The 26,575-nt window shown below is 37.0% G+C and overlaps 1 protein-coding gene across 3 annotated transcripts in view; it reads left to right on the top strand.

The window, feature by feature from the left end:
- LOC122433942 (protein LEG1 homolog) overlaps window positions 1-25,376 on the top strand; it is a 127,030-nt gene extending 101,654 nt beyond the window's left edge. The window contains exons 1-6 of one of the 3 annotated variants that reach the window (XM_043457039.1): window positions 8,642-8,988; window positions 10,305-10,391; window positions 18,358-18,542; window positions 19,020-19,156; window positions 23,692-23,930; window positions 25,203-25,376. In XM_043457039.1, coding sequence (XP_043312974.1) covers window positions 8,673-8,988; window positions 10,305-10,391; window positions 18,358-18,542; window positions 19,020-19,156; window positions 23,692-23,930; window positions 25,203-25,303 — 1,065 coding nt within the window. In that variant the 5' untranslated portion in view covers window positions 8,642-8,672 and the 3' untranslated portion in view covers window positions 25,304-25,376. Of the gene's footprint in view, window positions 1-8,641; window positions 8,989-10,304; window positions 10,392-18,357; window positions 18,543-19,019; window positions 19,157-23,691; window positions 23,931-25,202 lie in introns of those variants that run through there. The other 2 variants (XM_043457038.1, XM_043457040.1) reach the window with 2 other exon arrangements.
- The last annotated feature ends 1,199 nt before the right edge of the window (window positions 25,377-26,575 follow it).

Genomic DNA, 26,575 nt, shown 5'->3' with positions numbered 1-26,575 from the left:
GATTTCTACAATAACCCTTACATTTGACCAACAAATGTTCAGTTTGAAGAACCACAAAATTGTTTCTGATCAACTCTGCAAAAACTGTTTCCACAGTTATATATACAGAGAGTTTTCATAGATTGGAAATTTCAGTTAGCTAAATCCCTCCTTCACCATCCTTAAAGATGCTGTGGTTTTATCTTTAATTTCTTTTTTAAATTAATTGATTTATTTTACTTTACAGCATTGTATTGGTTTTGCCATACATTGACTTGACTCTGCCATGGGTGTACATGTAGTTTCTAAAGAAAGGACTAGATGAGTATTCATCAATACTTTGTTGAAGAGAATGGATCATGGTACATCACACTAGAGTAACATTATTATGACAATATTCCATTTTCATTATAGGAATCTCAATTCTTAGAACAATATAAAGTTCAACATACCAAATATCTTACCTATTTTTAAATACAAAACATTGCCCTTTTATACCCCAAAATCGTTAAAATGCAAGAAGAGAAGCAGCAGCAGTGTGGGCAGATATTTAGGCAGGTTGCAGATCAGACTCTGGGAATTATCCTATGAAAAACCTGCTTCAAAACTGAAGGCATCTGAGAATATTAAAAATATAGAACTATATATTTTCACCCTCCTGATTTCCTGGATTCAGTGACAGTTTTCCAAGAACTGTGTACTTCCCGTCCTAACGATAATTCTTCAGTCACCTAAGTTTGTGTTAATATTTCTGCCTGCAATGACGAGAGGGGCTACTGTTTTGCTGACTAATTTCTGATTGACGTCTATCAATCAGACACATGTTCCAGACTATATTCTGCCACAAGCATGTAGACTACATTTTTAGAGAACAGTACTGTCTTGTAAAGGTATGTGTAACTTTGTTATATGAAAGCACATATTTGTGCTAGTAATAATATATAACTTTTCTGAACTTAGTTTTTATTCAGCACAGTTTTTCTCTCAGTTAAATGTTAGAGAAAATCACTTTAAATCATAAATCCTAACTGTAGTGGCAGTTATGTACTTTAATAAAATACCCTGTTAGAATCAAATAAAGATCAAATTAGTAATATTTTAGGATAAGAAGTTAAGTGAAGTGTTATTCAGTAGTATGCTTATTATGCAGAATGGTTTCAGAGTAAGTTCCAAGGAAGACTAGCAGAACAGTCAGTATTGTTGGTGTAAGATCGTCCTTATTTTTTTTAGGTGGGGGGGCAGAGTGCACAGTATGTAAAATTTGCAATCAAATGAGGTTTGGTTTTCTCATTAGTGATGTCATTCTCCACCAAGATAAACTAATAAGCAGCTTACAAAATATTATAACAACCTTTCCTAGAGTTACCTCCTTATGATATTTGAGTGAATATTATACAAGCAAACATACACTGTTTACACATTTAATGGAATTAAGACCTGGGCTCATATAATTATAAGCAGGTTTTTCAACCACATAAATTGTCAAGCGGACATGGATATAGGACATTTGTTCCTTGTGGTTGATATTTAGGTAATTTGTCCAGAAGACTCCCACCTTATCTTCCCCCTTCCGTCTCTCTTCTGCCATCCCACACTGAATGCTATTGTCTCCCTGTCCCAGGGAAGAGTAGCATCTAAGTGAGGAGTGAGGTCCTCTCCAAACCACATGACTGTGGTCTGAGAAACACTCCCTGACTCTCCCTCCTAGCTGAGTTTCCCTCTCCGTCCTCATGGTCCTCTGTACTTATGATAGCTCTCTTTGTATAAGCTATGGTCACTTATCTGCTTATCAGTGTCTCTACACAGACTGAGCTCCAAGGAGCAGGAACAATGTCTTTTTCAATTTTATGGTCCTAGTGTCTAGCACAACGCCTGCTTCCTTTGTTTGCTTGGGTTTTTTTCCTATTTTATTTTTGTTGGAGTCCAGTTGCTTTCCAATGCTTTGTTAGTCTCTGGTGTACAATGAAGTGAATCAGCTGCATGTGGTCATATATCCCCTCCTTCTTAGACCTCCATCCCACCCCACCCCATCCCACACATGCAGTCATAAGAGAGCACCAAGCTGAGCTCCCTTGCTTTATCGCAAGCTCCCATTAGCTCTCTATTTTATACGTGGTAGTGTATTTATGTCCGTCCCAATCTCCCAGTTTATCCCATCCTCCCCTTCTCCCGCAGCCGTGTCCATGTATCCATCCATTCTCTACATCTGCATGTCTATTCCTGCCCTGGAGAAGGTTTCATCTGTACCATTTTTATAGGCTCCACATATTTTCATTAATATATGATATTTGTTTTTCCCTTTCTGACTTACTTTACTCTGCATGGCAGACTGTAGGTCCAACCGAGTCTCTACAAATGCCCTAACTTTGTTCCTTTCATGCTCAGTGATACTCCTTTGTATAGATGCACCGTGTCTTCACTCATTCAGACGTCAGTGGACATGGAGGTTGTCTCCGTGTTCTGACTGTTGTAAACTGAGTAACAATGAACATTGGGGTACATGTTTCCTTTTCAGTTATGGTTTTCTCAGGGTACCTGCACAATGTGAGTTTGCTGGCGCATATGGCAGTTCTATGTTTAGCTTTTTAAGGCACCTCCATACTTCCCTCCACAGTGGCTGTATGAATAACATTCCCACCAACAGTGCATGAGGGTTCCGTTTTCTCCACACCCTCTCCAGCATTTAGTGTTTGTAGATTTTTGGATGAGGGCCATGCTAATCAGTGTGAGTTGATACCTCATTGTAGTTTTGATTTGCATTTCTCTAATAATTAGTGATGTTGAACATTTCATGTGCCTCTTGGCCATCTGTATGTCTTCTTAGGAGAAAGGTTTAGGTCTTCCATCTATTTTTTGACTGGCTTGTTTGGTTTTTTGTTTGTTTGTTTTTTGATTGAATTCTAAGTTGTTTGGGGGCTTCCCCAGTGGCCTGGAGTAAAGAAGCCACCTGTAGTGCAGAAGCCACAGGAGACCTGGTTTCGATCGCTGGGTCGGGAAGATCCCCTGTAGGAGGGCATGGCAACCCACTCTAGTGTTCTTGCCTGGAGAATCCCATGGACCAAGAAGTCTGTTGAGCTACAGTTCACAAAGCGTCAGACATGAATGAAGAGACTTGGCATGCATTCATGAGCTGTCTGTATATTTTGGAGATTAATCCTTTGTCCATTGCTCCATTTGCAAGTGTTTTCTCCCATTCTTAACAATCAAAAAATGTCAGCTGACTTATTGGAAAACCTTACTCCTTGGAAGGAAAGTTATGACCAACCTAGACAGCATATTAAAACGCAGAGACATTATTTTGCCAACAAAGGTCCATCTAGTCAAGACTATGGTTTTCCAGTGCTCATGTACGGATGTGAGAGTTGGACTGTAAAGAAAGCTGAGTGCTGAAGAATTGATGCTTTTGAACTGTGGTGTTGGAGAAGACTCTTGAGAGTCCCTTGGACTGCAAGGAGATCCAACCAGTCATTCTAAAGGAGATCAGTCCTAGGTGTTCATTGGAAGGACTAATGCTGAAGCTGAAACTCCAATACTTTGGCCACCTGATGTGAAGAACTGACTCATTTGAAAAGACCCTGATGCTGGGACAGATAGAGGGCAGGTGGAGAAGGGGACGATGGAGGATGAGATGGCTGGATGGCATCACCGACTCAGTGGACATGGGTTTGGATGGACTCTGGGAGATGGCGATGGACAGGGAGGCCTGGCGTGCTGCGGTTCATGGGGTTGCGAAGAGTCGGAAATGGCTGAGCAGCTAAACTGAACTGAATAGTTACCAGAAAGACCAAGTTTTGATTGGAAACTGAGAACTTTCAGTCCTATCTTCAACCTCCAAGGGTGGGAGATTAAATTAACTGCTAATGGCCAGTAATCTCATCAAGAAATTCTATCCACTTAAATCCCCCCAAAAAAGTCCTGAATAATGAGTTCCCAGCTCAGTGAAAACACAGAAGTGCTGGGGAAGGTATGTGCACACAAAGGACATGGAAACTCTACTTCCCTCACCTGCCTTTTCTGCGTATTTTCCCATTTTTACTTCCTGAGCTTTATTCTCTATGACAAACCTATAGTGGTAAATAAAGTGCCTTCTCAAATTCTGCAAGCCATTCTAACTAATTACTGAGCCTGAAAGAGGTCGATTCTGGAAACACCTCCAAATTCATAGTCAAGTTAAACAGAAGAGTGAGCAACCTAGGGGCCTGATCTGATGATTGGCATCTAATCTGAGAAGTTTTGTGGGACCGAGCTCTTAAAGTAGAGGAGTCTTAAGTTAACTCTGGGGAGCTAGTGTCAAAATTGAATTACATTATAGACTATCCAGTTGAAGAATTGATTGGTATGAGAAAAAACCCCAACACATTTGGTATCAGAAGTGTTGTGAATAAAAACAGCTCACGTAGCCAAAAAATCATTGCCAAATACAATGTCATGAAGTTTTGCCAAATGTTTTCTTCTAGGAGTTTTCTTTTAAGCTCTTACTTTTAGAGCTTTGCTCCATTTTCGGTTACTTTTTGTAAATGGTGTAAGGATCGACCTTTATTCTTTGGCAATTTGGTATCCAGTTTTCCATATACAAAGGTTTGAAAACAGTGTCTTGTCCCATTGAATAACCTTGGAAACCTTGCTGAAGATCATTTGACCACAAATGTAAGCGTTCATTTTGGGGTTTTTATTCTCTCCCATCAGTCTATGTGTCTTTATATCAGTGTCATACTGTTTTGATTACTATAGCTTTATAATAAGGCTGGAAATCAGGATGTATGAGGGCTCTAAGTTGGTTCTTTTGTGGAGATTGTTTTGGATTGTCAAGGTCCTTTCAGATTCCAAATAAATTTTAGGATGGATTTTTCTGTTTTTGCACTAAACATGATTGGGATTCCATAGATCATTTTGGATAGTTTTGACATCTTCATTATAATAGTAAGTCTTCCAATTCATGAACACAGGTATTTTTCCATTTATTTGCCTCTACTTTAACTTATTTCAGGCACATTTTATGGTTTTCAGTATACATGTCTTTAACTTCTTTAAGTTTACTTTAGGTTGTATTGTAAAGAACCTGCCTGCCAAGGGAGGAGATATAAGAGACATGGGTATGATCCATGGGTTGGGCAGATCCCCTGGAGTAAGAAATGGCCACCTACTCCAGTATTCTTGCCTGGAAAATTCCATGGACAGGAGCCTGGCAGGCTACAGTTCATGGGGCCATGAAGAGTCAAACATGACTAAGTGACTGAGCATGATAATATAAGCATTTTATTCTTTTTATAGCATTGTAAATAATTTTCTTTTCAGATTGCTTAATGTAGCTTCACAGAAACATAACTCATTTTTGTTGTTGATTTCATATCCTGTGATTTTGCTGAAACTGTTTATTAGTTCTAACAACTATTTTGTGGGAATCTTCTGTGGATTCTTTCTCTTATTCCACATATGAGACTATACCATCAAAGAATGGGAATAACTTTATTTCTTCCTTTCCATTTTGGATCCTATTTATCTATTTATTTGTTTCCTAATTACTCTGGCTAGAATTCCCACATCCATGTGGCAAAACGGGGCATTCTTTCTTGTTCCTCTATGTATTATAATCTTTGACTGGATGATAGACAAACTTCTGTTTCTCCCCTTTCTGCTATTATTATTATAGATTTTACTTTCACATGTTTTAAATGCTGTGATAGTAAAATTGTTATTTTCAACAGTCAACAATCTCTTAGAGACTTAAGTAATATTAATAAAAACATCTCATATATTTAAACATGTAGTTATTATGTCTGGTAGTCTTCTGGCATCATATTTCTTCTCCTTGAAGAACATCCATTAATAATTCCATGTAGTGAGCATCTATTTATGATGTATTGTTTTAGAATTTATATGTTTTAAAAAGTCTTTTGTAGCTTTCATTTTTTGAAAAAATTTTTGGTGAGTACGGAAGCAGGTAATTTTTTCTTTTATGTGATTTAAAGATACTGTTCTCTTGCTTTTATTGTTTCCAGTGACTTTTTAGTCTTCATTGATTTTTAAATTTTCTCTTTATGATTGAATTTGATATTTATAATTTGGTTATAAGGTGCCTTGGCTCTTATAGTCTTTATTTTTTGTTGAGTTTCTTAGACTGGTTTTATACATTCAATCAAATTTATTTCTCTTTAAGTTTTTATTTGATCATTCTAATATATGTTCAATCTGTATTTGTTTTTATTCATTGCTCTTCCTCCAAATACTGGTCATGTTTTACTAATTTTGGCATGCAGAAAATATTTTTTTGCATATCAGATGTCTAAAATGTTTTTACTGTTCTGAAGGTTAAGTAAAAATGTATATATTAAATTAAATGTAAAAGTTGTTTTCTAGTTTTCAAGTCTTGCTCATGAAGATACATTAGACAGTACAAGAGTGTACTAACCATAGGATAAGACTCTTCCATGTATGCTACACAAAGCTCTACTTTATAGACACAACCATAATTTCTATCCATATGTAAGCACCAAGCAATATGCCTAAGTCTTTTTTGGCCCTGTTTTTGTTTGTTTGCTTTTCCTGTTTTTATAATCCTTAAATTGTGATAAGAAGATATATATATATATAAAATTAAATAATTGTAAAATTACATAAAATAGTAATTTTTAAAGGCCTGGAAAGTAATTAGAGGTAAATAAATGCTCGTTCTCTTTCCTCCCTACCACTAAGCTATCAAGTCAACAGAAAAGTGTATTATAAGCTGTTCTGGATCATAAAGAAGCTTTAAGATTCATCTTCTAATCTGTCCCAAGGGGAAAAAATATGGTTTCGCCCTCTTTTGGCAGAGTGGGGGTTAGCGTCACTTGGTAGACATCTTTTACATAGAAATGAAAGTATTGAAGAGAGAGATCACCAAGACGAGGGCTTAGGCAGTTCTGTCAGAAGAAGAGCGAACATCTATTTCGGAACAAGACAGCAGTGAGAGAATCCTAAAACACAGACATGAGGCTGAAGCCCATCCTACACTTCAGAGACTAAGACACATCTAAACAGTGAATTCAGTGAAGCTCAGGGTCTCAAAATTAACATACAAAAATCAGTGTCATCTCTCTTCACTAACAACAAAATTAAAAATAAATAAATAAAGGAATCAATCCCATTTATAATAGAATAAAAAATTAAAATGCATAGAAGTACATTTAGCCCAAGTGGTGAAAGATCTCTACTCTGAAAACTATAAGACGCTGATAAACAAAATCAAAGAACAAATAAATAAATGGAGAGATACCTTTTTTTATGGGTGGAAGAAATGATGCTGTCAATATGTTGATACTTAAAAAAGCCACATATAAATTCAATGCAAATCCTATGAAGATTCCAATGGTTTTTTTAACAGAAATAGGAAAAAAACATTCCTATAATTTGTATGGAACCCTGAAAGATGCAGAATAGCCAAAAAAGACCTGAGAAAGAGTAACAAAGTAGAAGCTATCACACTTCCTGATTTCAAGCTATACTATAAATCTGTAACCATCAAAAGTTTATGATACTGATGTAAAAACAGAAAAATAGACCAGTGGAACAGACTAGGGAATCCAGAAATAACCAGAAGCATAATCACTCGACTAAGATCTGACAAGAGAGCCAAGAACACTCAATGCAGAAAAGACAATGTCTGCAATAAATAGAATTGGGATCATTGAATAAATATAAATGAAAGGATGAAACTGGACCCATATCTTACACTCTTATAAAGATTGACTCAAAAGGAATCAGACTTAAACGTAATACTTGAACATGAAACTCCTTGAAGGAAAGTCTAAAAACACAGGCAGCAAGCGCACTGGCGTGAGATCCGTCCGCACTGCAGTGAATCCACACAGAAAGCGCAGGAACGGCTCAGAATAAACAAGCGGGACGGCACCAGACCGAACACAGAAGCCACCAGCGAAGTGAGAGGACAGTGTGCACAACGGGAGAAACATGTGCAACCCATGCATCTGACAGGCGATTCGTATCCAAAGGACACAGACAACTCATACAATCCGGAGCAGAAGGAGACAGGTCAGAAAGTACAAACTTCCAGCTACAAGATAAGTACTAGGGATGTAATGTACAGCAAGATAACTACACGTAACACTGCTATATAATATATTAAAAAAATTGTAAAAAAAAAAATTGTGACGACAGTAAATCCTAGAGGTTCTCATCACAAGAAAAGTGTTTTCCCTTTATGTCTTTCTTTTCTTTATTATTGTATTTAGGTGGGAGGATGGATGCTAGCTGATACTACTGTGATAATCATTTTACAATATGTGTAGATCAAACTATAAAGCTGTATGCTTAAATTTAGGCAATGATGTATGCCAATTGTTTCTCAATAAAACTGGAAAACAATGAAAGTATTTGGGTTAAATTTAATCCATGTTTTAGAAAAACTGATAATGTTTAGGTAATTTAAACCACATTAAATAATTGCCTATTGGCAAAAAGTTATCTGTGCAAATGATTTATTTGTAGTGTTTTGCAATAGCCTTTAGCAGTTTTAATTACTAAATCTATGTTGGCAGATGCTCATTTATTTGCTCATTAATTCAGGTTCTAGCTGGTCAGTGTTTTACCTGCTCAGATATTCATCATTCTCTAGTTGGCCCAAGGACTACGTCCCATCTGCTATATAACTTGCTTTTGGTTGAGACTTCGGCTTAAGAGCAACAGGCGGTGAGAGAATGTGGTCTTCTTCGGTGATCCCCACTTTTCTCTTCCTGAGCGTTTTTCCTGCGGGCTTGGCCCCAGATCCAGGGTCAGCCACCCAGGGAAGTGACATCTACCCCCCTTTTTGGGACCAAACTGATGGAGACATCGCAGAATTTCCAGTGCAGAATAACAAGATAATCGTTGATCCCTGGAAATATATGGATCGACTAAGATTATATAAGATCCTTATAAGAGAATCAAACAAATATTTTGCTTCATTTGGAAAAAACAACACAGGCAATGTGTTTTGGGCACTGACTATATTTTATGGAAGGCTACTGAAAACAGGTATGTACATTTGAATTATTCTCAAGGAAAATTGCTTTTCTCTTTCTTTGATGCTAGGAATGGCATTACAGCTAATCTATTTAAGTGTTACTGTCTGAATGCTCAGGCATTCAGTCAATATAACCAATGCAGTCAATATAATCATTTATCTTTAAGTACTCAGGCTTTTATATTACTTAATCAAATACTTCTTTTGATTAGTAAAGTTATTTGTCACACCTTTGCTTTACATTTTATAGACTTCCTGTTTAAAAATAAATTCCTACAGCTTTGAAAATAAATTCCTGTAAAGTGAAAAAGCTTATTGTTTGAAAAAGAAATGTCTCCTTCTAGATGAAAAGACTCTTGTTTTTTTCACAGTTTGACAGGCTTCTCAGATAAATGTGACACTATAAATATCTCCATTTAATGGGATGAGATTATTATAGGAAATAAGACAAAATTTCTTTTAGTTATGAAATCCAGGGTGAGGTTTCATACAAACTAAGGTAAGGAACATATATATTTTCCCTTAAAAGCTTGGGCTTTGCCTCATAAAGATTAGTGGAAAGAGTGATAAGATATGGCCCTCACTGCAGTCTCTTTCCTGTTAGTTGCTAGGCTCAGGCAGAAAAAAGGGCTGAAACAGGGAGAGGCTGGTCCAGAATGCAGACATTCTCTTCCTGCACTTAAACAAGTAGGATGGGGAAATGGAGTCACGTGTGATGCTCAGAACTCTATGTTTCTAGAAAGCTCCTCTCTTTTCTGCCTTAGTTGGGGTGAATTTCTCCATCTGTATTTTGTTCTCACTACTTCTTCAATCAATTATTTACTACTGAAATTCTGGAACTGAATCAGCTTCCTATTCTCATGAAATTCTTTTTTAAATTGTCTTCTCTGGATGTGACAAGATGGAATCTAGAATGAAACAAGGTCTAGAATGTGGTGACTTCATATAGAAAAAAAAAACTTCTGCACATTTGAATTATTGCAATGAAGTCTTGATTGATTTAGGAAGAAAAGAAGAACCCACAGAGACTGCCTTGCGAAACGCTCTGCAGGTCCAGTTTAGTCAAGAAGGAGTTGGTAAAGTATAAAGAAAATAATAAAGAAAAATAGAAAACCAGACAAATGCAAGAAAAGGTCTGTACACTCTAGAGTTTCTGAGAAGCTTTGAGCCCTCAACGTGAATGAAATGCTTTTCATATGAATGGACCATATCATTAGCCAGAATAACCCTCTTCTTACTCTTTGGAGGGGAGCATATGAGTCTTTTCCTCTCTTATGACTTTCTATTCAAGGTTCAACTCTTTTTACCTACTCTGTTTACTCTGTAGATAGATTTTCAGAGCCTTCCAATAGTTCACGGTGTGCCTATGAGTCTGGAGGCTCCAGCTGCATATCTATCAACAGTGGCTGGGGAGGTAAGTGTTATATTTTCACCATGTTTCTTTACTGATCTGTGGTTGTTGGGCTTGCTCACTCTGCTTTTCTATAGGGCAAGCTAAGTTGGGTTAAATCTTGATATTTACTCTGTAAGTATATACAATTTTCTGTGCACTTCCCTGGGGTGGGGGCTAGTCAATTTAAAAAAACAAACATGAATGGTAATTCTTTCTATGGCTATGTCTCTATTATGATCTACAGCACATCATTCATTTTAGATAGATACTAGAGAACAAAATGATCCTTACATGTACCTAGGTTTTCAAACTTTCTGTTGCTTATTTCACCTACTCCCAGTCCCTTTTCCAACTAGTCACTGTTTATTTCTCACTACATCCCACCCTCACTCTAGCCTTTTAGAGAGAGTGTTTAATTCAACTCTCACCATGATCTTCAAATTAATATCCTCATAATACAGATGATCAAACAGAGTTGAGAGAGACTAATTTCCCTTTTATTATAAAACTCATTATAAAGTATCAACATTTATCTATCACAAAAATTCATTTTCTTAATCACTGTTCTAGTTTGTCTCCCTAAACCACTAATATGCAAAAAACCCAAAAACTTGATCATGATTTCTTAGTTTAAATTGCAAGACATATTTAGGCCTTCAAGGTGAATTTCATTATAGGTAATATCAACATATATGCTTCTTCCTAATGTTTTATTGAAAAATATAACTTCACTACTTACAAAGTTTTGAAAAAGTGGATCTTGTAAACGTGTATTTCAAAAGAAAGACTGTACTGGGTAATTAGCAAAATTCTTCTAGTCCTAGTATAGGGAGTCCAAGATAAAGTTTATATTGACAACCACACACTCACATTTTAAAATTAAGTTTGAGTAGTGTCAGGGGACGTCCAACTTTAAGGAATCCAATATGCTGCACTTTTCTTCCTTTGTGTGCCATTTCTCAAGGAGTCTCTGTTCCTTTTCAGTTCCTATTTTGGGAACGAGTAGAGCTGCATGCAGTTCTCAGGACTGAGATCATGGGAAAGGGTACCTGCTTGGACTCCTTTCAGTAACTCCCTTCTGTGACTCTTTTCAGCGTCAGCGACCTTGTACGTATTAGAGATCCATTTTGTTGTTGTTGTTGTTTTTAATCCTAAATGGTGATAAGCCTTCAAATAATCAATAATAGTCCCAGTCTCAAAAGTTGAACTGATAGCTCTCTGACATTCCTGATTTGTATTTTCATAAGTAAGCGTTTTTTTTGTATTTTGGCCTCTTTTTTGATAACATTACAGGAAATGGCAGTTTCTAGTCTAGCTAAAAAATCAGCATATCTGTCAAGACATTTATTTTGAGATAACTTTGGCTCAGGATTAGCCAGGGAGAACAGGTTCCAGATAACGTCTCTGGGTAAGATATAATAATGTTGCTGTGTAACCAGGGGTATAAGTCTTGAGATACAAGTTCCCAGGCAAGATTTGTTACAATTGTGGGTGCCACCTGTGGTCTTCTCACAGACCAGGGCCTGGTGGACCAGAGTCAGTGAAAAGAAAGAGGGAAAAGGAGAGGGAGAGAGCAGGATCGCTCGGGTTACGTGGAAACCAGTAAAGCCCACGTGCAGGACTTGTGCCCTTCACAAGGCACAGGGCATCTTCTCAAGGAGGTCTTCAAAGCGAGGGTGAGAGAGTGAGCTTGGCAGACTTCCACGCTCCGAAGAGAATGAAGACAGAAAGAAGGACGAGGGGGACCCAGTTCTCTAGTGGAGCAAGGGTATTTTATTAGCAGAAATGCAGGCTTATATATCTTTAGTAAAAATGATTACCCAGCTATTACAAAGAACGAAATTCCATCAGTTGCCATAAAATGGATAGTCTAATACCTACAAGGTCGCTGACGCTGAAAAGAGTCACAGAAGGGAGTTACTGAAAGGAGTCCAAGCAGGTACCCTTTCCCATGATCCCAGTCCTGAGAACTGCATGCAGCTCTACTCATTCCCGGAATAGGAACTGATAAAGAACAGAGAATCCTTGAGAAATGGCACACAAATGAAGAAAAAGTCTTACATATTGGATCCCTTAAAGTTGAATGTCCCCTGATATTTCCCTCTTTTTTATTTTTCCATAATTGGGGGTGACTGTAGATACTTTAGTGAAAAAGGTGTTGACTAAATGAGTTTGTTTAGATTGAACAATTATAGTTGAAAGGCATCGGTATACTGCAAATGTAACCACCAGGATAATTATCAGCATTACAGCTCCAGATCCAATATTATGTATAATGTTTTGAAACCATCTTCAAGGGTCCAGCCTGGATAATTGATCAGCTAGCTGTTCAGCTAAGGTTTCCAGAATTGTTGGAAAAAGGTAAACTCTTAGAGAAGGCTGAGTGTATATTTAAGGAAGCATTATCATGTAAGTCTTGTGAATGAAATTTGATTTGTTCCCAATTGTAGGCATTATAGTTGAACCAAACAGTGGTAATATAAAATTGAATAGAATTCCAATCACATTATAGCAAAGCCTGTTTTTGTAAATCTATTAATTGATCTCTGACCAATTGGATGGCTATTTATATTTCCTATATTTCATCTAGAACTTTCTCATTTATCTGAGCCTATCTCGCTGGGGCCTCCAACAACAACAACAACAATAAAAACTCAAAAAATACAAATGTTAACCAAACCAATGGCTACTACTTTAAAAAAATAAATAAATAAAGATATTTTACATATGGAGACTAAACCCATTTAAAAAGAGATTGCCCTAAAAGGCATACAAAAGTCATTAAAAAAATAATTAAAACTTTTAAAAAACCTCCAAGAATCTGCCCTCATTGCCATAATGAGATACATTGGGCCAGAAAATATCCATCTAAATATCATGTTGAAAGAAGCCTATTTCAAGAAACTCCAAGCTGGGGATTCCCCGAGTCCCCATCAACAAAAACCAGGGACAAACTCCACCTTTTCCCTCAAACCCTCAACATCCAGCAGTGCTGCCATCAATATACCAACCCTAAATGATTTTCTTCTTTTACCTCACACAGTCCCTTCTAAAATACCTACCAGACTTTTTAGACCCCTCCCTCCAAAAACCTTTGGCCTTTTACTGTGCCAATCTAACTTGACTTCTAAAAAAATTACTGTTCATCCTGAAATAATTGATTCAGATTATAAGAAAAAAATTCAAATTATGATGTCATCTCAGATACTATAACAATTCAAAAAAAAGAAACAAAATTGCACAATTACTTCTTTTACCTTACGTTTCTATTAACTCCTCTAATGATATACATCATTATATGTATGAGGCCTGGCGTGCTGTGATTCATGGGGTTGCAAAGAGTTGGACACGACTGAGCGACTGAACTGACTGAATGATACACAGACAAATGAATTTAAAAATACAGGTCAAAAACAATTCTTATGGATATCATTGATATCTGAATATGGCCGACCAAATATAAATATCAAAATTAATGATAAAAGCTTTTCTGGTCTCCTCGATACTAGATCCAATATCACTATTATTTCCAAACTCTCATGACCTAAATCTTGGCCTATACAGAAAATTTCTTACCAAATTACAGAAATTTCTCAAACAAAAATACAAGAAGTCTATCAAAACATTCAAATTTATCCTTGTGAAGGACCAAAAGACCAGCCTGCAACATTACAACCTTATATGATAAATGCACCACTTAATCGAATAAAAAGATTTACCTATGCTATGACAAACTCAAATATATTTTCCACATTTTTCCTAAGGGCCACTGCTCATTTAACAAACAATACAATTGTTAAAATAACTTGGAAGAATGACAAACCTATTTGGACAGAGCAATGGCCCCTTACCAAAGAGAAATTGGAGACTACTAAGACACTAACAGAGTTTTGCCAAGAGAACACACTGGTCATAGCAAACACCCTCTTCCAACAACACAAGAGAAGACTCTACACATGGACATCACCAGATGGTCAACACCGAAATCAGATTGATTATATTCTTTGCAGCCAAAGATGGAGAAGCTCTATACAGTCAGCAAAAACAAGACCAGGAGCTGACTGTGGCTCAGATCATGAATTCCTTTTTCCCAAATTCAGACTTAAACTGAAGAAAGTAGGGAAAACCACTAGACCATTCAGGTATGACCTAAATCAAATCCCTTATGAATATACAGTGGAAGTGAGAAATAGATTTAAGGGACTAGATCTGATAGACAGAGAGCCTGATGAACTATGCACGGAGGTTCGTGACATTGTACAGGAGACAGGGATCAGGACCATCCCCATGGGAAGAATGCAAAAAGGCAAAATGGTTGTCTGAGGAGGCCTTACAAATAATTGTGAAAAAAAGAGAAGCGAAAAGCAAAGGAGAAAAAGAAAGAAATTCCCATTTGAATGCAGAGTTCCAAAGAAGAGCCAGGAGAGAGAAGAAAGCTTTCCTCAGCGATCAATGCAAAGAAATAAGGAAAACAACAGGATGGGAAAGACTAGAGATCTCTTCAAGAAAATTAGAGATATCAAGGGAACATTTCAGGCAAAGATGGGTTTAATAAAGGACAGAAATGGTATGGACTCAACAGAAGCAGAAGATATTAAGAAGAGGTGGCAAGAATACACAGAAGAACTGTACAAAAAAGATCTTCATGACCCAGATAATCACGGTGATGTGATCACTCACCTAGAGCCAGACATCCTGGAATGTGAGGTCAAGTGGGCCTTCGAAAGCATCACTACCAACAAAGCTAGTGAAGGTGATGGAATTCCAGCTGAGCAATTTCAAATCCTGAAAGATGATGCTGTGAAAGTGCTGCACTCAATATGCCAGCAAATTTGGAAAACTCCGCAGTGGATACAGGACTGGAAAAGATCAGTTTTTATTCCAGTTTCAAAGAAAGGCAATCCCAAAAATGCTCAAACTACCACACAATTGCACTCATCTCACACGCTAGTAAAGTAATGCTCAAAATTCTCCAAGCCAGGCTTCAGCAATTCATGAACAGTGAACTTCCAGATGTCCAAGCTTTTTAGAAAAGGCAGAGGAACCAGATATCAAATTGCCATTATCTGGTGGATCATCAAAAAGCAAGAGAGTTCCAAAAAACATCTATTTCTGCTTTACTGACTATGCCAAAGCCTTCAACTGTGTGGCTCACAATAAACTGTGGAAAATTCTGAAAGACATAGGAATACCAGAGCACCTGACCTGCCTCTTGAGAAACCTGTATTCAGGTCAGGAAGCCACAGTTAGAACTGGAAATGGAATAACAGACTGGTTCCAAATCGGGAAAGGAGTACGTCAAGTCTATATATTGTCACCCTGCTTGTTTAACTTCTATGCAGAGTACATCATGAGAAACGCTGGGCTGGAAGAAGCACAAGGTAGAATCATGATTGCCGGGAGAAATATCAATAACCTCAGATATGCAGATGACACCACCCTTATGGCAGAAAGTGAAGAGAAGCTAAAAAGCCTCTTGAAAGTGAAAGAGGAGAGTGAAAAAGTTGGCTTAAAGCGCAACATTCAGAAAGCTAAGATCATGGGATCTGGTCCCATCACCTCAAGGGAAATAGGTGGGGAAACAGTGGAAACAGTGTCAGACTTTATTTTTTGGGGCTCCAAAATCACTGCAGATGGTGACTGCAGCCATGAAATTAAAAGATGCTTACTCCTTGGATGGAAATTTATGACCAACCTAGATACCATATTAAAAAGCAGAGACATTACTTTGCCAACAAAGGTCCATCTAGTCAAGGCTCTGGTTTTTCAGGGGTCAATTATGGATGTGAGAGTTGGACGGTGAAGAAAGCTGAGTGCTGAAGAAAGGATGCTTTTGAACTGTGGTGTTGGAGAAGACTCTTGAGAGTCCCTTGGACTGCAAGGAGATCCAACCAGTCCATTCTAAAGGAGATCAGTCCTGGGTGTTCATTGGAAGGACTGATGATGAAGCTGAAACTCCAGTACTTTGGCCACCTCATGCAAAGAGTCGACTCATTGGAAAAGACCCTGATGCTGGGAGGGATTGGGGGCAGGAAGAGAAGGGGATGACAGAGGATGAGATGGCTGGATGGCATCACCGACTCGATGGGCATGAGTTTGAGTAAACTTCGGGAGTTGGTGATGGACAGGGAGGCCTGGTGTGCTGCGATTCATGGGGTCGCAAAGAGTTGGACACGACTGAGCGACTGAGCTGAACTGAACGTAAGAAACTCATACAATACAATTGAAATTAACACATATTGAAGAATCTTATTCCCCTTGAAACTCTCCCATTTTTGTTATAAAAAAGAAAAGTGCCACATTTTGGATTCCTTAAAGTTGAACGTCCCCTGACAGAGTAGAAATAAGTGGAATGAGTTTAACTAGTGTACCAAGTTTCAAATACTAAGAAAATGATTTGTCATCAAAAGGCTTGGAAATATTCCTTGAAATGCCTATCAATTGTGTCTTCTCCCTCATGTTTTGTTTCACTAGTACTTTGGCTTCTTTTTGACAGCTAGATTAACATTTAGAATAGTCCTCTGAATGTCAAGCATGACTGGGGGGGATGTGTTTCATTAACAAAAGGTGTAGATTCATGCCTATGATGGAAGCCAAGCTGAGGAGTATGCCTAGGAATAACCCTGGCCTGGGAGCTATCAAAATCCTGGTGGACAAGATGAACCCAAGAATCAGAAGTAGTGAAATAGTTCTAAGACAGAATATACTAGAGTGAGGACTTGGTTGAAATGAGTTAACGTCAAGAAACAAAAGAAAGATTGTTGTTGCTTAATCCCTAAGTCATGCCCGACCCTGTCGTTCACCAGGTTCCTCTGTCCATGGGATTTCCTAGGCAAGAATACTAGAATGAGTTGTCATTTCCTTCTCTGAGTTCCTTTTGCAACACAGGGATAGAACCTAAATCTGCAATGGCAGACAGATCCTTTACCACTGAACCACCAGAAAAGCCCAGAAGAAAAATACCAAATTAAAACCAAGTCAATGTATTCAAGGTTGCGTGGAAAGAGAATTGGCTGGGCTTCAGAACCATCCCTAAGATAGCTGAGAGGATAGAACAAGATGGTTAAACCAAAATCTCTTCCACAATTTAGGCAAAGAATCTCCACATGTGACATATATATGTATATTTAGCAGCATCTACATGTATACCTGGGCTTCCCCAGTGGCTCAGATGGTAAAGAATCTGCCCACAATGTGGAAGACCAGAGTTCAATACCTGGGTTGGGAAGATCCTCTTGAGAAGGGAATGACAACACACTTCAGTATTATTGCCTGGAGAATTCCATGGACAGAGGAGCCTCACGAGTTGTAGTCTATGGGGTTGCAAAGAGTTGAACACGACTGGGTGTCTAACACACACACACACACATGCACACACTCATATATATATATATATATATATATGTATATATACATATATATACCCAAGGCCCCCCTGGTGGTAAAGAATCCACCTGCCTAATCAGGAGACTCAGGTTCAATCCTTGTGTCTGGAAGATCCCCTGGAGAAGGAAATGGCAAGCCATTCCAATATCCTTGCCTGGGAAATCCCATGAACAGTGGAGCCTGGTAGGTTACAGTCCATGGTGTTGCAAAGAGTTGGACAAAACTTAGCGACTAAACAGTTACAACATATATACCCAAACTGAAGGGAGTATTTTCCTGAGTCAAATCTTATTCTTTATTTCCTATGTGAGGGATAAATAAATATAGGACATAAATAATGTGGAACTGATGATTTAGTTGTATGTGAATGTAGACCCATATACAAATAACTGCACGAGGAGTGTGCCCCCAGTGGAGACTTTCCTGACTGTGACTGACCCTAAGTTTTCATAATCATATGCATTTCCTAGAGCCAATAATTCAACATGATTTGGAGAATAAAGAAAAGAAATTATATAGATTAAGCGTTAGTCATTTGGTCAACTCCTACTTTGTATAGACAGTTAATGGTTCCAGATAACTCCATCCTATTTTTCTACAGGCATTAACTACTATGTGGTTATTATGTATTTCCTTGCGGCAATTGAATCTGAGTTTTTTGGGAAGTTGCCATATGAGGTAGAGTTACTATCTCGAGAGGAGTACAGATCTAATTTCTGTTATTCAGTCAAAGAATGCCGTGCATCCTATCCACAAGTTATGGATGTAGCCAACAGGCTTTATAAGGTAAAAAATGCAATGATATTTTTATGAATAGAATGAGTGAAGACATTGAAGTTCTTCTGTTGGGACTTATGATTTAGAAATAGACTAAACTTCACATTAATATGCAAATGAAATTTTAAGTTTAAATTTTTGTTGCTACCTCCTTGTACTGTTCCTATTAGTAGCCAGAAATACCACTAAATACTTAATAAGAAATTGGTGTAATCGTATTTATAAAAGTTTTTCCTGGAAATTAATGTAATAATTACCAATTTACATCTGTCTCTGCAAATAAATTAGTATACATCCATCTGTAAAGCAAATAGGCTATGATAAATAACATGTCTAAGTGTTAAACTTTAGTTTGAAAATAAATTTCATTGGTAAAGAGTCAGCTAGATAAGTGTACTACAGTATTCTTTTTCAGGAATTCATGACACTGGTAATTAAATGTATTTTAAAATCTTTTATTGATGTAAATCACTTCTCATTCTACAGTATCTGCTGTCCAGAAAGAAAGTTTCCAGTACCAGAGGTATTCCTCAGTATGACACAGATGAGGACACAGTGATCTTTAAGATGTGGGCGGCCCATCAAGCTGCCGTTGATGTGGCAAAACCGAAGTTCAGTGATGTGTAAGAGAATTGTTTTATGTGATGCATTTAAACTCTGGCTTTCTTTCTGGAATTGTAAAATGTAACATGTAAGATTTGGTTGCCTCAAATATTCATTACTCATGGTTTCAAGAGGTATCAAGAAATAATTTTTCCATTATTATTTGTAATTCATCAGTCATCTGGTCTGTCAAGGAAGATATTCATGAAAAAATAGGTGGTTGCTTACAGGTTTTTTGAGAGGAAGTTCCATAGATTCTTTGACAGTATATCTCATAGCAAAGTCATTCTTCATGTCCAATCAATATTTTTTAATGGATGCCATGTGCAATTAATTTCTCTTTATATAAGGTAGTTATGCAAATAGTGTGGTAAAATTTTCTCACTGGATTTCAATTTGCATCACAAACCTTCATCCTCCTAAAAAATGGTTTAAATCCATAGTATGTTGTTTGGTAATTTTATGAGATTCATCTAGTTATCCGATTCTCATAATAGTTTAAGTAACTTCTTAAAGAGAGGTCATTTTCTCTTTTTCTACTGATAAAAATGTAATAAGATAAACTACATGAAACTTACATGCTTAACATACACCTAGGTAAATGTAGGAAATTTCATTTGGTAATAGACAGAGACTACAATGAAGTCCGCTGCTAAGCATGGTCAGCTTTCTCTAGGTATCTGTAAGGTACGGACTTTCTGTGGGAGGAGTCCAGGTCCCTGGTCCTGCTCCTGTTTCTCACCTAGGTTTTTTGTCTCCCTGGTTCTAGGTCACCCTTGACTCTCATTGTCTACTTCTGTGGTCCTGCCTATTGTACTGTTCATTGCCTCCTCAATTCAAAGAGTTATTTCTTAGTAAAAATCTGAGTTGAGTTGTGGTGACTTCAATGACCTTTGTTCAGTCACTAAGATGAGTTTTTGTCCCCAAACAGCCTTGAACAGAATTTTTGGTGTTTTTATACCTCTGTGTGCTCAGGTGCTCAGTTGTGTCTGACTCTTTGAAACCCCATGGACTGTAGCCTGCCAGGCTCCTCTGTCCGTGGACATTCCAGGCAAGAATACTGGAGTGGGTTTCCATTTTCTACTCCAGGGGATCTTCCAAAATTAGGTATTGTATTCGTGTCTCCTGCAACTCCTGGCAGCTGTGTTTTTTTTTTTTATCACTGAACCACCTAGGAAGCCCCTAGGATTCCTCTATAACAGTACCTAGATATGGAATGCCAGAAAACCCTGAAGAGAGCCTTCTTTTCAACTGTGAATGTCTCCGGGAACTTCCTTTTGTAAAGTATATTTTATTGATTTTGTGAGTGAAATATATTTGGATTGAAATGCAAAAAAGTATATACTCAAAGGTGAATGGTCTTGGCAAAAAATCTTCTCACCTATTCATAAAAATGCTTGCTGTTTCCCTCTTTGGGCTTCCCTGGTGACTCAGTAAAGAATCTTGCTGCAATGTGGGAGACCTGGGCTTGATCCCTGGGGTGGGAAGATACTCTGAAGGAGGGCATGGGAACCCACTCCAGTATTCTTGCCTGGAGAATCCCCAGGGACAGAGGAACCTGACGGGTTACAGTCCATGGGGTCACAAAGAGTCTGACACAACTAAGCGACTAAGCACATTTTCCTCTTTGTCACTGCAGATTCTTTTTTTCTCCATCCCTCATCACTTTATGCTTATTCCAATGTCTTTGAGTGGCAAAGTTGCCCATTTACAATACAGGTTGACACTGTGCAATTTTTTAGACTTAGTGATGCCATGCCCATTGCATCAACATTTCTTAAATCAACCGCTCCAGACTTACTTTATAAACATCTTAACAGTAACAATATATTAGCTCCTGCTGTCTTTTTTAGTCACTTACTTTTTTTAGTGCTTCTGTGAATCAAGCAGTCTAGTGCTTTGCAAGCATTATCTCATTTAAGCTTTTCAAAAGTCTTGTTTCAGAAAATAGAACAATTTTAGATTATGTGCATTTTGGTTTTTAAGCATTATAGTCAAAGCAGGAATAGTGAGATTATTGTAAATAATGAGTCCATTAATTTAATTGAATTGATTCATATTAGAAAAGTATACTTAGTGTTCAAAGTCCATTAACCATGTTTTCTATCACTGAGTTCCACATGTATAAAGAAATATTTCTGTCACTCTAACGCTTATGCCATAAATAGAGAAGAAAGGTAATTATAAGAGCTTTTTATTGACAGATTACAAGTATGCAGTGAAGTACACAGATCCTAAGTATTCAGTATAATGAGTTATCACAAAATAAAAGCCCCAGGCTACCAATCCCTGGGCAAGAAACAAAAGCTAACCATATTCTAGGACCAGCCCCTGTCCTCATTTCATTTGCTCTTCTTTCCCTTCTACCCAAGAGGAACTACTATTCTAACACCATGGATTATTTTTGCTTGTTTTCAATCTTTGTATGAATGGAATAGCACAATAGCAATTGATTTCTCCCTTTGGAATTTTCATCGGTCATCCATCCTGTGTGCAGCAATAATTTTGTCTTTTTCATATCTGTGGAATGACAGATTAGTATATGATAGTTTAATTAGCCATTCTACCGTAAGAGGACCAGTGTGTGATTTCTAATTCTTGACTATCACAAACACTTGTGGCAAGCATTCTTTCTGATCTTTCAGCAGGTATATGTCTAAATGTCTGGTGAAGAGATTTTCTGGATCAAAGAGACATATACCAAATAATTTGTATTGAACACAAATTAATATTCATTTCAGCAGTGTCGATAGGTTCTTTTGCATCATATTCCATCTTATACTTGATAATGGTCACTTTTCATGCTTTTATCCATTCTTTTGAGCAGTAGTATCTAAATGTGAAAATCACTTACAAATCCTACATTACTAAATGAGGTGGCAGTTTTTTGATATCTAGCAAACTATATGGGTGTCTTCTTTTGTGATGTTCCCAGACTTAAAGGTTTTTATTGAAATTCCTATCTTTCACTTGTAATTTGGAGGACCTTACATCAATTAACAATTAACACTTTGTCAGTTATATATCTTGAATGTATCTTTTCTCAGTTTATGCTTGTTGGTTCACTCCTTTAATGAAGTCTTCTTAACATAGAAAATTTTTAGTGTAATTTTTTCTTTGCTCTTTAATCCCTTTTGCTGTTTAAAAAAAATAATCTACTCCATGATCTTCAATGGCTTGGTATTTTGTTGTATGCTTGTGTGTGTGTGTGTGCGTGTGTGTGTGCATGTGTGTGTGTGTGTGCGCGTGTATGTGTGCGAGTGTGTGTGCGTGTCTGCACGTGTGTGTGTGCGTGTGTGTGTGTGCGTGTGTGTAGACTACCATTTAGTTATTCATTAACTCTGATGTTTCTTCTCTCAGTTGCACAATTTTGTCAAAGACTCTTCTCATCATGTAACAGTAGAGCAGCAGCTTTCAAAACCATCCATTGCCTCGGGTGGAGAATCTCCTCACATATCATACTTACCAGATGTTCTCCCTTCTTATTAGTGAACTTTGGCTGCCATAACCAAATTCCATAGACTGGGTGACTTCAATCACAGAAATTTATATTCTCACAGTTCTGGAGGCTATAACTTAGGAATTAAGGTGTCAGCATGGTCAGCTTCTGGCGAGGGCCCTCTTTCTGACTTGCAGACGGCTGCCTTCTTGTTCTTTCCTCACGTGGAGAAGAAAGAGGAGAGGGAGAGAGAGAGTCTGCACTCTGGTCTTTCTTCCTCTTTAATATAAACTTCAACATGTAAATTTTCAGTCCATCATACTTTTTTTCTTGGATTTTGATCTTACAATTTCTGAAAATCATTGTCCACTCTCTGATATCAAGAACGTCCTTTGAACATTTTGTGCAGTTTTTATAGCTGTTCACTGAAAGAAAGTATTGGGTCTTCCATTTCAGTCTAAAATTAGATGAACTCAAATGTAACCCTGATCATCTGTTTGATCTGTTTCTTTGTCCCTCAGCCTTGAGCCTTGTTCTGTTCTATTCAAGAAGATTATTCAATTACTGTGGCAAATTCCTAGTCCATTTCTTATTTCCTATGAATTAAAAAATTATATAAGCATATACACACAATAAACATGAATCAATTGTATATGTTGTTGAAGAATTTTCAGAAATTGCAGTTAGACAATCTTCTATTCATTAGATTGGCTCGTAGCGCCCTGTCCCTGAACTGTGCTTATGGAAAACAAGTGATGTTAGACATCAGTGGCACAGAAATTAGATAGAGGGGAAATATAATCAAAAATCACAAAGAACAAAGCTGGTAGAAGTAAGAGAGGGGTTGCTTAGGATGCTACAATTTTTAAAGATTGTGATTCAATGTGTTCCTGTCTCTGATGTTATGTAATAGATTCTTCAGCCAGCCACAATGTAGAGGATAATGTAAGGATTAATTACAATCTACTGAAATTGTATTCTCAGTTCAGTCAACTATTTAATAAATACCATAAAATCCCTGAGGAACATGGGAGAAAAGACACATTTAGACTTTAATTTGCATGTATAATGAAATATCTTGCAACTCATGTGTCTAATTTTGTGTCATTTCTTTAGATCATTCTATCCTTCTGAAACTGAACGAGACTTCACTATGGACTTCCTACTGAGCATAGAATTTTTTGAGGCCACATTATATCGCCCATACTTTGAAAGTTCAGCAGAATTCCTAGCGGGTTTCCCACACAGGCTACTCACAGATCAGGATCATAATGTTCTCACGAGTAACTTCAGCAGACGGGAAAAAGCACTTTTGACTGCAGTAAAACTCATTCAAAAAATAAATAAAAGCACAGGTATGATTATGAGCTATACTACACATGAAGCCTAAATGAACCAAAGTCGTTTAAGAAGTAAATATATTTAATGATTCATTCAACAGGAATGATTGAGTACCTTCTGTATCATAGATATATTGAATATAATTATGACAGTTACTGCAAACTACCCTTCTAGGACGTCACATATCATGTAGTTTCTGCAACAGTGACAGTTCTATAATAAACACTTTCATGTATTTCTTCTTAACATTCTTATTGCTACCCTCATGATATTCTGGGTTTCAGATTACATTTCAAAACTGCTAATCCATGATAATAGACCCTTCATTATTGCTGTATGATTCTCCCCTGTGTGAGCTGTGCTCATCCACCAAGACAGAGAAAATAATAAGAAACAGAGACGGCTGGGGTGCAACTGGGAAGACAGAGTGCAGAGATACAGAGCTATATAACATTTCTGAATATCAGTTAAATAATCGATATTAGTGTTCGTGTCTTCACACATCAGTTTATTTATTGTCCTTAAAAATAGTATGATGATGACAGTGTTTGCATTTTTTGAGTAAAAAGATCCACTAAGATAAGTCACATGTTCAAAAGGATACACAGTGTAAGTATTTGAAGCAAAATAAAACTAGGTTGTGTTTTATTTCCATTTTTGTGGGTGTTGCTTTTTTTTTTTTTTTCTACCCAGTATTACCTGGCTTGAAATTACAGAAGTATTGATGAACCAATGAACCTTATACACTTAAATACTAATGTTTTAAAATTTAGACCTGTGGAGTCTGTGATATCCTAGTCCACCTTTTCATGGACTAACTCTATAGATCAGGGAGGCTAAGTTGGCAAATATCACTTAGTTTTAGTGCCAGTTGGACATCAATGAGGTCTCCTTCCTCCAGGGAAAACATTCACTCTAGAAAGAAAACATCGCAAATAAGAGTAAGAAAGGGGTTAACATGGGTCTCAAAAATTTTATTTGTAATGCAGTGATGATACATAGTAGGCGCATTTGATTTATTCCATAAAATATTGTGACTATTACATTGTGTGAGAACTTTGAATACATCTCATTCTCAAATAAAGGGAATATCACTTTATTATACTGTTAGATTGCGCCAAACAGTGCATTTTCTTTTAAACTTTGTCAGGGCTAATTGTCTGACAGAGCTGCTAACATGTTACAAATCCTTTAATTAGAAATTTTACCTTACTCTGTATAGTTTTACATTTCTAAGTTCTTCATAATTTTATTAACTGGAGACATAAATGTTTCTGTTTTTGCAGGAGGCTTATTTTTAGCAATTTGGAAGAAGCTCATGACTTCAAAATTTGCTCGGGATATGGCACGTTTCTTCACTAAAAATCTACTCTTAATACCAATTTAGTAGCCTAAATTTATGCTACTATATGCTGATCAGTTTAATTCCATGAATAAAAGCAATCAAATGTTATAATGACTGTGAAAAGTTTGTGGTCCTTATTATCTCTGCTTCATCTTTGTATTTTCAAAGTTACCAGCCAATAACCCCCTCAGCCACCCTCTCCTTAGAATTGAGCTACACATCTGGTGGAACCCTAATTAATCTCAGGCTGCTTGAGGAACACGTGAATATGTCAATATCTGTGTCAAAGGCAGGTGGTTGTTATTTAGTCATGAAGTCATTTCCAACTCTTTTGTGATCCCTTGGATTGTAGTCTTCCAAGCTCCTCTGTCCATGGGATTTTCCACAGATTTTCATATTTCTTTCAGTGCTCATTTATATATTGACAGGTAAGCAATGCAAATCCTCTAAGAGATTATTCTTACAAGATACAACTTTGGGCATTGAAGAGGGTTTTTAAGTAATTTATATTCTAGGACTGAACGCAAAGTACTTTGCCATATGAGCACAAATATCAATCCATGTAGTGAAAGAGGCTGCTTTCTTAGTGTCTGAGCACTTGGAGAAATCATTTCAACATCAAGTAGAAAATTTCTGAGCTACCCTGGTGTAAACTAAACAAAACTTTAACTTTCCTTTTAAATATAATTTTTGTTTCTATTGAAGCCCCTAAGTAAAACAGCACGTACTAAAAATGAATAAAAAGTATCAGAAACCATATTTAAACTATTCCTAATGGCATGACTCAAACTAATTAAGTAGTCTAATTATCTTCTGATGCTTCTGGTCACCAGTCATACTTTTCCCCTATATTGTGTCACTTTTTCATTTCCCCTGCAAGCCCCAGTATTCTTAAACTACCTCTCAACCAAATTATTCCCTTATGAAAATAAATGATTTTTTATATCATGTGTGTTTCCAAGGGGAAGGTCTTATTAAGGAAGATCTATTGTTTAAAAGCAGAAAACAGATTGGTCAATGTCTACATACAAGTGAGACATTTTTACATTAAGAAAATAAAACTGATAAGTGAGAAAATAAAATTGATAAGTGAAGTCAATTGAACAAGATGTATCTAACCAAAAAACTACCCAAACCACCAAAACAACCTTGAGATAGAAGAAAAAGCTGGAAGGCTCACCCTTTCTGGTTTTAAACTATGTAATCAATCTATAGTAACCAAAACAGTATGATATTGACATACAAAGAGCACAGAGATCAGTGCAAAAAAAGAAAAAAAATAGAGTCTAGGAGAAACCTAAAACTATTTGGTCA

This window comes from Cervus canadensis, chromosome 33 (assembly GCF_019320065.1).
Source record: "Cervus canadensis isolate Bull #8, Minnesota chromosome 33, ASM1932006v1, whole genome shotgun sequence".
In the NCBI taxonomy this organism is placed as follows: domain Eukaryota; kingdom Metazoa; phylum Chordata; class Mammalia; order Artiodactyla; family Cervidae; genus Cervus; species Cervus canadensis.
Note: the sequence above shows the minus strand (reverse complement) of the source record. Positions and strands in the feature narration are given on the sequence as shown.